The 10,741-nt window shown below is 57.3% G+C and overlaps 1 protein-coding gene across 2 annotated transcripts in view; it reads left to right on the forward strand.

The window, feature by feature from the left end:
- The window catches only part of bag4 (BCL2 associated athanogene 4), a 16,211-nt gene extending 9,445 nt beyond the window's left edge, over nt 1-6,766 (forward strand). For both annotated transcript variants that reach the window (XM_043681538.1, XM_043681537.1), the window contains exons 4-5: nt 639-953; nt 3,294-6,766. In XM_043681538.1, the coding sequence (XP_043537473.1) occupies nt 639-953; nt 3,294-3,785 (807 nt within the window). In that variant the 3' untranslated portion in view covers nt 3,786-6,766. The remainder of the gene's footprint in view (nt 1-638; nt 954-3,293) is intronic.
- Nucleotides 6,767-10,741: the final 3,975 nt, after the last annotated feature.

A 10,741-nucleotide genomic window follows, 5' to 3' on the forward strand; every position in this document is an offset into this window, starting at 1 on the left:
ACACACACACACGTGCAAGCACACGCAGACACCGTGCAAATACAGGCAGACGCGAACACACAGGCAGACGCGCGCGCACACAGACACGTGAAAACACACAGGCAGACACGCACATGCAGAGACACACTCTCACGCTCTCTTGTGCACACAGATTCAAATACACACACAAGGACAGGCAGGCTCTCCCTCTCTCTCACACACGCAGATGCAAACATGGAGAGGCAGACTCTCTCAGACCCAGATGCAAGTACTCACATGCAGACACACGGACAGGCAGACTCGTACAACAGACAGGCAGACACGTGCACACGGACAGGCAGACTCACACAAATGCAGATGCAAACACACACAGGCAGACACGTACACGCACACAGACAGGCAGACACCAACATACATAGTGCAGCTCCCTGACTCAGTCCACCCAACTGGTGATGCGTTTCCTTGGCAGTCACATGGCACCGCTGGGTTGGGTTGGGTATGGTTGGGCCGGCTCGGGCTGAGTTGAGCTGGGTTGGGTCGGGTCGGGTCAGGTCGGGTCAAGTCGAGTCGAGTCGGGTCAGGCTGGGCTGTATGAGGCTGATGCTCTGCACTGCAGGCTGCTCTCGAGCTAACCCATTCTGCTTGGTTTGGTTGAACAGGAAGTCTTCGATCAGCCGCTCCAGTACCCAGTGACATCCTCGCAATACCACTTCAGGAACCCGGAGTCAGGCCCTCAGCAGCCCCTGTACCCTCCCCAGCACCAGGCCGCAACTGCCCCAGGAGCCCCAAGCCAGCCCTGGACCCCCTCGACACAGGCACCCCCTCTGCAGTCCCATGACCCCTGGGCTCAGAGTCGGGTGCCAGGTCTCCCAGCATCGGCCCAGCAGTATCCCCACGTCATGCCCCCTTTCAGGAGCAGTGTCGTTTCCACGCCGGCCCCAGGCTGGCAGAACCCTTCCCTGTATGAACAGAAGGTAAGCAGCACCTACCCAGGAGCAAGCTTGTTCAGGCGCGTGGTCACCTCTGGGTGTCCAGAGTGAAGCTTTGCAAATATGTTCCCACTTTATGGGGCAGCACGGTGGCTCAGTGGTTAGCACTGCTGCCTCACAGCACCAGGCTCCCAGGTTTGATTCCAGCCTCTGACGGCTGTCTGTGTGTGGAGTTTGCGCGTCCCCCCCGTGTCTGCATGGGTTTCCTCCCCCAGTCCAAAGATGTGCAGGTTAGGGTGGATTGGCCATGCTAAATTACCCATAGTGCTCAGGGATGTGTAGGTTAGGGTGGATTGGCCATGCGAAATTACCCCACCGTGTTCAGGGATGTGCAGGTTAGGGTGGGTTAGCCATGCTAAATTGCCCCATAGTGTTCAGGGATGTGTAGGTTAGGGTGGATTGGCCGTGCTAAATTACCCCATAGTGTTCAGGAATGTGCAGGTAAGGGTGGATTGGCCATGGGAAATTACCCCATAGTGCTCAGGGTTGTGCAGGTTAGGGTGGATTGGCCATGGGAAATTGCCCCATAGTGCTCAGGGTTGTGCAGGTTAGGGTGGATTGGCCATGCTAAATTACCCCATAGTGTTCAGGAATGTGCAGGTTAGGGTGGGTTAACCATGGGAAATTGCCCCATAGTGCTCAGGGATGTGCAGGTTAGGGTGGGTTAACCATGGGTAATACAGGGTGACGGGGAGAGGGTAGCAGTGCTGGGTCTGGATGGGATGTACTTCAGAAGGAATGTGTGGACTCGGCGGGCCGAGTGGCTGGTCTCCACACTGTTGGGGATCCTCTGCTTCATCCCAAATGGTCGAGGGAAATGGTGGCTGACTGTTGCTGAGCCATAATGTCTCGCTCGCCCGATCGTTATTACAGACCTGTCGGGAGGGACTGGCCTGGTTTTCCCCCTTGACACCAAACGTGCTGGGAATGACACACTGCGTTGGTTACAGGCAGGTTAGACATAACAGAATGTGAGGTGACACACACCGAGTGGAGCGGATTTAAATGGAGAAAGGCAGCAGGAAATGGCAGCACACAGGGAGTTGGGAGTGCTTGAGTCAAAAACATGTTGAATCGCATCCATGTTCGCCAGCTCACGGGAAAGTCAAATGGCATAGAATATCAGAATAGAGCTCACTGACTGTACGCAAGGCACTAGTCAGAATACTGTCAACAGTTTATGGCCTGTTCTCCAGAAAGTAGAGTCGCAAGTATACAGGATAGTGAAGAAGGCGTTTGGTATGCTTTCCTTTATTCGTCAGAGTATTGAGTACAGGAGTTGGGAGGTCATGTTGCGGCTGTACAGGACATTGGTTAGGCCACTGTTGGAATATTGCGTGCAATTCTGGTCTCCTTCCTGTCGGAAAGATGTTGTGAAACTTGAAAGGGTTCAGAAAAGATTTACAAGGATGTTGTCAGGGTTGGAGGGTTTGAGCTACAGGGAGAGGCTGAACAGGCTGGGGCTGTTTTCCCTGGAGCGTCGGAGGCTGAGGGGTGATCTTACAGAGGTTTACAAAATCGTGAGGGGGCATGGATAGGGTAAATAGACAAAGTCTTTTCCCTGGGGTCGGGGAGTCCGGCCGGGTGCTGGCAGGTGGGACTAGATTGGGTTGGGAATATCTGGGTCGGCATGGACGGGTTGGACCGAAGGGTCTGTTTCCGTGCTGTACGTCTCGATGGTTCTGAGAGAGAGACTGACAATTGCAGCCAGTCCAGAGAAAGTTCACTCGGCTGATCCCGAGTGCAGAGGGACCGTTTTATGAGGAGAGGTTGGGTAGATTGGGCCTGGACCCATGAGAGGTGACCTTACTGGGACAATCCCAAGGGGGACCCGGAAGGGTGGATGAGGAGAGGTGTGGGAGACTCTCTGAGCAGGGGCAGCATCGTTTCCGAATAAGTGGGCACCCATCGAAGACAGGGGACACGAGGAGAAATGTCTCCTCAGAGGAGAGTTCTGAGACACCCTTTAGGGTGAGTCTGTGGAACTCCTGAGCTGTCGAGGCTGGGGCTGGGTCATGAAGGAGATTCGAGGCTGAAAGACTGATTTCCCTTCCTGATGAAACGGAAATCTTGTGGCACGGTGTTAGTGTCTGGACCTCTGGGTCAGGAGGCCTGGCTTCAGAGCTCTCCTATTCTAGAGGGTGGCTCACAACGTGCGTTAACACAGGTTGGCTTGAGAAGATGGGAGCGTGGGTTTGGTGCTGTTTGAAACCAATTGTTCCCCTCCCCTTCCCAATCCCATTTTGTCCGAATCGTTCGGCGACTGAGCGTCGGCGTTGCACGCTCCTTTTGCTGGTTTCTAAACGGTTGGGGTCTGTTTTCCAGGATGTCCCATACCCCTTGAATCATCAGGATATGCGGGGAACCGGCCTCAGCCACGCTGGCTACCCAGGGACTGAGCAGCAATCTGCCAGCTACCCCCCCGTGCCAAGCCCGGAGCAGCCGCCAAGCGTGTTACCCACTGCCAGGGTGGAGTACAGTGCCCCCCCGACCATGTACAAGACCCGCGTGGAGGGCCAGGACGCCAGGGAGGCGGCCAGCGAGGGGGCACAGCCGCCTGGCGCTGCCAGCCACCCTGGCCACGCCAAAGTGGAGCAGGTCCTGGTGGAGCTGCGGCAGCTGGAGGCCGAGGTGGACTGCTTCGAGGGCACCCGGGGAGACAAGGCGTACCGGCGGCTGGAGGAGCTGCTCACCAAGCAGCTGCTGGAACTGGACGCGGTGGAGACCGACGGGCATGAGCACGTCCGCCAGGCCCGCAAGGAGGCCGTGCACAGGATTCAGGGCGTGCTGGAGAAACTGGAGACGCTGGCGGGCTAATGGCCCCCTCCCCACCCCCCCCCCACCCCCCCCTCCCCGCCTGCTGGGCAGACCGAGAGGGGGGGAGGGGAGCCCGGAAACCCACCCGTCGCTGTCCGCTGGGACTGTTTTGAGGAAGTGCCCACAGGAACGGGATAGACCGACACCAACACCACCCGCCTCCCCCGGCCCCAGCTCCTCCCGTCCCACCCTGATGACCCCTCGGAGCACGTTCGGCACCTGATTTGGTTTTCAAACACGCCGGGACCAAATCTGGGACGCGTGCTCTGACAAGGTGTGACAGGCCGCTGAGAGAAGGCTTTCTCTGGGTGGCAAGCATCGTGGACGAGGGGCCACCCAATTCTGGAACTCCCTCTTTCAGGCAAGTCTTCGGACTGACCGCAGATTGGCTGAAAGACTTCTGCATGGCTCGCTGAAACGGATGACGATCGTGTCACTGCGCTGCCGGGAAAGGAAACGTCGAGCTGAGCGACGAGAGGGGAAAACACAAGACAGTCCTGTGTCCAGCCTGCCCGAACGTGCCGTGCTGTTGGAGGGGGACTGTGGGTTTCCAAGCGTCCCCTGTCCGCCTCAGGGCAGCTGCGTCGACAGCACTGAACACAAGCCGTCCGGTCAGACAGCGCACTCGGCAACAAAGTCTGATTCCATCGACACTGCAGGGGAAAAAAAACCCCATGACGGCCGGTTCCCAGCAAGTCCCCAGACTCCCTCTCCTCCCCAATCCCCGGTTTCAGTCCAGACTGCAGCCACTCGGAGCGTGGCCGTGCAAGAATGTCTCCATCAGGCACATAAAATGCCAATGTCCCTCCCAGGGCAGGGATATCTGAGCGAAGGGTGGAAACTCGGGCAGCTGTCAAGAACAGAGAGGTCAACGTTCAGTTTTGTCCGATTCGGGGCTTGTTCAGTCAGGGGCCAATGCCTCCTCAGACCTGCCAACGTGCACTTTCACGTTCTTACTCACCACCGTCCCCATCTTTGATGGGATTAAATAAATAAGGAATGGTACGGATCACTGTGGAAATGATCAGGGCGATGACTGAGGGCTCGTTGTCGCCACGTTCACTGTGTGCTTGCATCCCCCTCCTCATGCAGTTTGGTGCAAATCAAATAGTCGCCCATAAACGACCAGGCCACATGCTCCCTCACCGGCCACTGCCTCCGGAACTGTGCCCCTGAGCTCCAGACTCAGGAAGTCAACTTGCCATCTCTCTCCAGATACGAGTGCTTTCCTGTGATCCCAGTTCCTGTTCTCCCGTTCAGCTTTCACCCGAGCGGTGTGGATTTGGATGGAGACCGTGGTGTGGTGCCACGTGGGCAAGCCAGGCTGAACGCTTGGCATCTTCAGCACGACTTGTGCTGTGACACACACTGTCCATCCAAGCCTCACCACCTCTTATGGATGGAGGGGCAGTTTCTGTTTGGACTGGGTCTCAGTGTACGGTCTTCCACCCGTTAGAGATAGCTTTATTCCTTCCTCTCCTTTGACTTGCGTGGTACTGCATATGGGGGCAGGAACCTTGGGATATCTCACCCAGAAGATGGCATTTTGTGTGTACCCCCCCCCCCCCTACCTCCAGGGAGGACAGGGACCTATACAGAGATGGAGAGCTGACTGCGCTGTCTAGCACTCAGCGGGACAGGCAGGAATGCCAGATTTCCAAGGGATCCACAACTTCTCCCGCAGGAACAGGGAGTGCTGAGTGGTCAGCAAGTCAACTCTGGTTGAGACGTTGTTTTGGAGAATCTGATTGGCTTCCTTCCCAAGCGGAGTGATAAATTGTACCTCCCTCTGTGTGTGTGTGTGTCCCAGTGAGTACGGTGATAAATTGTTCTTTCCCTTTGGAAGTTTGGTATTCCTGTGTGTATCCCAGTCAGGGTCTGGCCGAAACCTCCAGGCAGGAATGTGTCTCTGGTCTGCAGCATTTCCATGGTGCTGGTGTGACCCCCCCCCAGAGAGGAGCACACTGACAATCTGTGCCTCCTTGCAGGACACCTCCTCCCTGTTTGCTGCTCCACCTCACTTAACACTTTGGGAATGAGAAGCCCCAACATGGAGGAGGAGCTTGGACCATACCTCTGGCAGGCTGGGAGCAGGACTCGCCCTGTGCGACCCACACAACGGCCACATGCGAGGGGTCGCTGGGCATGGGCCCACACCTGAGCAATTCCCCAGCTCGCTTCCCATCCTCCTGGCTTGGCCCTCCATGATTCACTTTCCCCGGAGTGGCTCCTTCAGCTGCTGTGTCCTCCCATCCTTTTCCCCCCTCGGTGTGAGCCTTCCCGCTGAGTCAGTCGAGCGAGCCGGGGGCTGGCTCCGGTGCCAGAATGGCCACGTTGCATTCCCTTGGGCAGTGGGTGCCGGTCAGTGATTCAGCAGGGGCTGGCGTGAAACCTCTCGCACCCTTGGGGTCCACCTGGCGGTTTTATACACAGATAGCTATATTCTATATGCATGAAGTAAACCTTTTATATTTTGTAAACCCTTGGAACAACGGAGTTGAATTGAAACACTGAGCATGGAAAAGTCGAGGCAGTAAGAAATATATCTGCGCACACTCCCCTCCCATCCCCTCAACCTTGAAGCACTGACACAGACTGACCCCAAAAAACAAACCTGTGTTCACGCCTCTGTTGCAGGGTCTTGTGCTCACTTTTCATTTCCTTGACCAACAATCTCAGGTATCTTGCAGTTCTTGGATTGTACTAACCAGAGGAGTGGGGGACGCGACTCGCTTGTTTCGAAGGGGGTGACGGAAATGTTTCTTAACAGAAAATTAATTTTTTTGATGAGAATTATATCTTTGATATCAAAAGGAAAACCAGTGACCTGTGCTTCTCTGTCGCGTTTGCTGAGTTGTCTGTCTGCGCTGCCACATTTTTGGGGAATGTAATGTGCTCTGATGTGTCGCTGTTGAGTATGGTTGTCCTGCGTGTCCCTCGTTTTGCACTAATTCGTGCAATAAACGTCTGCTTGTCTTCCACTCTGCCGCCTGTGGTTATTTCTGCTTTGCTGCCTCAAGTCCAACCTACCCCCCCACCCCCCGCTGCGGCTCACAAAGGGAGGGGGGTCAACCAAGGAGTCAGCCCCAAACACTGGCCAACAGGCACGTTCTGCAGAGGGACAAAGTGCACTGCAGATGCTGGAATCCAGAAAGAGACAGGCTGAACCGTCGCAGGCAACATCAGGAGGTGAAGTCAACGTTATGGGTGTCACCCGTCTTCAGGACTGGGTGGGGGTGGATGGGTCATGGCAGTGGAGAGGGCCAGGATGCTGAGGGAGGGATAAGTGAAGGCAGGAAGAGGGTCTCACCTGGTTGCTCAATGGGAAGGATGAATCCAGTTGGGATCTGGAAGCGGGAGGGTTGGTCGGAGGAGTGAAAGGGAGTTGGGGGAGGGGAAGGGAGGTTATTTGAAATTGGGAAACTCAATGTTGAGTCCCCCCAGACTGGAGGCTGCCCAAATGGAAGGTGAGGTGTACCTCAAATTTGAAGTTTGGTTCGTGATGGCAATGGAGGAGGCCAAGGATGGTCATGGAGGGGGAGCGGGAAGGGGAATTGAAATGGGTGGGGACTGGGAGGATGGTCATGGAGAGGGAGCGGGAAGGGGAATTGAAATGGGTGGGGACTGGGAGGATGGTCATGGAGAGGGAGCGGGAAGGGGAATTGAAATGGGTGGGGACTGGGAGGATGGTCATGGAGAGGGAGCGGGAAGGGGAATTGAAATGGGTGGGGACTGGGAGGATGGTCATGGAGGGGGAGCGGGAAGGGGAATTGAAATGGGCGGGGACTGGGAGGATGGTCATGGAGGGGGAGCGGGAAGGGGAATTGAAATGGGCGGGGACTGGGAGGATGGTCATGGAGGGGGAGCGGGAAGGGGAATTGAAATGGGCGGGGACTGGGAGGATGGTCATGGAGGGGGAGCGGGAAGGGGAATTGAAATGGGCGGGGACTGGGAGGATGGTCATGGAGGGGGAGCGGGAAGGGGAATTGAAATGGGCGGGGACTGGGAGGATGGTCATGGAGGGGGAGCGGGAAGGGGAATTGAAATGGGCGGGGACTGGGAGGATGGTCATGGAGGGGGAGCGGGAAGGGGAATTGAAATGGGCGGGGACTGGGAGGATGGTCATGGAGGGGGAGCGGGAAGGGGAATTGAAATGGGCGGGGACTGGGAGGATGGTCATGGAGGGGGAGCGGGAAGGGGAATTGAAATGGGCGGGGACTGGGAGGATGGTCATGGAGGGGGAGCGGGAAGGGGAATTGAAATGGGCGGGGACTGGGAGGATGGTCATGGAGGGGGAGCGGGAAGGGGAATTGAAATGGGCGGGGACTGGGAGGATGGTCATGGAGGGGGAGCGGGAAGGGGAATTGAAATGGGCGGGGACTGGGAGGATGGTCATGGAGGGGGAGCGGGAAGGGGAATTGAAATGGGCGGGGACTGGGAGGATGGTCATGGAGGGGGAGCGGGAAGGGGAATTGAAATGGGCGGGGACTGGGAGGATGGTCATGGAGGGGGAGCGGGAAGGGGAATTGAAATGGGCGGGGACTGGGAGGATGGTCATGGAGGGGGAGCGGGAAGGGGAATTGAAATGGGCGGGGACTGGGAGGATGGTCATGGAGGGGGAGCGGGAAGGGGAATTGAAATGGGCGGGGACTGGGAGGATGGTCATGGAGGGGGAGCGGGAAGGGGAATTGAAATGGGCGGGGACTGGGAGGATGGTCATGGAGGGGGAGCGGGAAGGGGAATTGAAATGGGCGGGGACTGGGAGGATGGTCATGGAGGGGGAGCGGGAAGGGGAATTGAAATGGGCGGGGACTGGGAGGATGGTCATGGAGGGGGAGCGGGAAGGGGAATTGAAATGGGCGGGGACTGGGAGGATGGTCATGGAGGGGGAGCGGGAAGGGGAATTGAAATGGGCGGGGACTGGGAGGATGGTCATGGAGGGGGAGCGGGAAGGGGAATTGAAATGGGCGGGGACTGGGAGGATGGTCATGGAGGGGGAGCGGGAAGGGGAATTGAAATGGGCGGGGACTGGGAGGATGGTCATGGAGGGGGAGCGGGAAGGGGAATTGAAATGGGCGGGGACTGGGAGGATGGTCATGGAGGGGGAGCGGGAAGGGGAATTGAAATGGGCGGGGACTGGGAGGATGGTCATGGAGGGGGAGCGGGAAGGGGAATTGAAATGGGCGGGGACTGGGAGGATGGTCATGGAGGGGGAGCGGGAAGGGGAATTGAAATGGGCGGGGACTGGGAGGATGGTCATGGAGGGGGAGCGGGAAGGGGAATTGAAATGGGCGGGGACTGGGAGGATGGTCATGGAGGGGGAGCGGGAAGGGGAATTGAAATGGGCGGGGACTGGGAGGATGGTCATGGAGGGGGAGCGGGAAGGGGAATTGAAATGGGCGGGGACTGGGAGGATGGTCATGGAGGGGGAGCGGGAAGGGGAATTGAAATGGGCGGGGACTGGGAGGATGGTCATGGAGGGGGAGCGGGAAGGGGAATTGAAATGGGCGGGGACTGGGAGGATGGTCATGGAGGGGGAGCGGGAAGGGGAATTGAAATGGGCGGGGACTGGGAGGATGGTCATGGAGGGGGAGCGGGAAGGGGAATTGAAATGGGCGGGGACTGGGAGGATGGTCATGGAGGGGGAGCGGGAAGGGGAATTGAAATGGGCGGGGACTGGGAGGATGGTCATGGAGGGGGAGCGGGAAGGGGAATTGAAATGGGCGGGGACTGGGAGGATGGTCATGGAGGGGGAGCGGGAAGGGGAATTGAAATGGGCGGGGACTGGGAGGATGGTCATGGAGGGGGAGCGGGAAGGGGAATTGAAATGGGCGGGGACTGGGAGGATGGTCATGGAGGGGGAGCGGGAAGGGGAATTGAAATGGGCGGGGACTGGGAGGATGGTCATGGAGGGGGAGCGGGAAGGGGAATTGAAATGGGCGGGGACTGGGAGGATGGTCATGGAGGGGGAGCGGGAAGGGGAATTGAAATGGGCGGGGACTGGGAGGATGGTCATGGAGGGGGAGCGGGAAGGGGAATTGAAATGGGCGGGGACTGGGAGGATGGTCATGGAGGGGGAGCGGGAAGGGGAATTGAAATGGGCGGGGACTGGGAGGATGGTCATGGAGGGGGAGCGGGTGCCACTCCCCCCCCCCCCCTCCCCACCAGCCCCCACTTACCTTCCGCTGCAACTGGAAAAGATGCAAAACCTGCTGGTACACCCCATGTCCCCTCACCCCCACCCAGGGCCCCAAACAGTCCTTCCATGATATAATTCTGCAAGTACAAAGTACGATACTCAACTCATCGACCACCAGTTCTGACATGCCACAGAGAGAAACCGTAATGACCTCCTCAAGAGACAGACAGACATAGAGTCACAGAGATGTTCAGCATGGAAACAGACCCTTCGGCCCAACCCGTCCATGCCGACCAGATATCCCAACCCAATCTAGTCCCACCTGCCAGCGCTCGGCCCATATCCCTCCAAACCCTTCCTATTCATATACCCATCCAAATGCCTCTTAAATGTTGCAATTGTACCAGCCTCCACCACATCCTCTGGCAGCTCATTCCATACATGTACCACCCTCTGTGTGAAAAAGTTGCCCCTTAGGTCCCTTTTATAGCTTTCCCCTCTCACCCTAAACCTATGCCCTCTTGTTCTGGACTCCCCTACCTCAGGAAAAAGACTTTGTCTATTTATCCTATCCATGCCCCTTACGATTTTATAAACCCCTATGAGGTCACCCCTCAGCTTCCGACGCTCCAGGGAAAACAGCCCCAGCCTGTTCAGCCTCTCCCTGTAGCTCAGATCCTCCAACCCTGGCAACATCCTTGTAAATCTTTTCTGAACCCTTTCAAGTTTCACAACATCTTTCCGACAGGAAGGAGACCAGAATTGCACGCAATATTCCAACAGTGGCCTCACCAATGTCCTGCACAGCCGCAACATG

This window comes from Chiloscyllium plagiosum, chromosome 42 (assembly GCF_004010195.1).
Source record: "Chiloscyllium plagiosum isolate BGI_BamShark_2017 chromosome 42, ASM401019v2, whole genome shotgun sequence".
NCBI lineage: Eukaryota > Metazoa > Chordata > Chondrichthyes > Orectolobiformes > Hemiscylliidae > Chiloscyllium > Chiloscyllium plagiosum.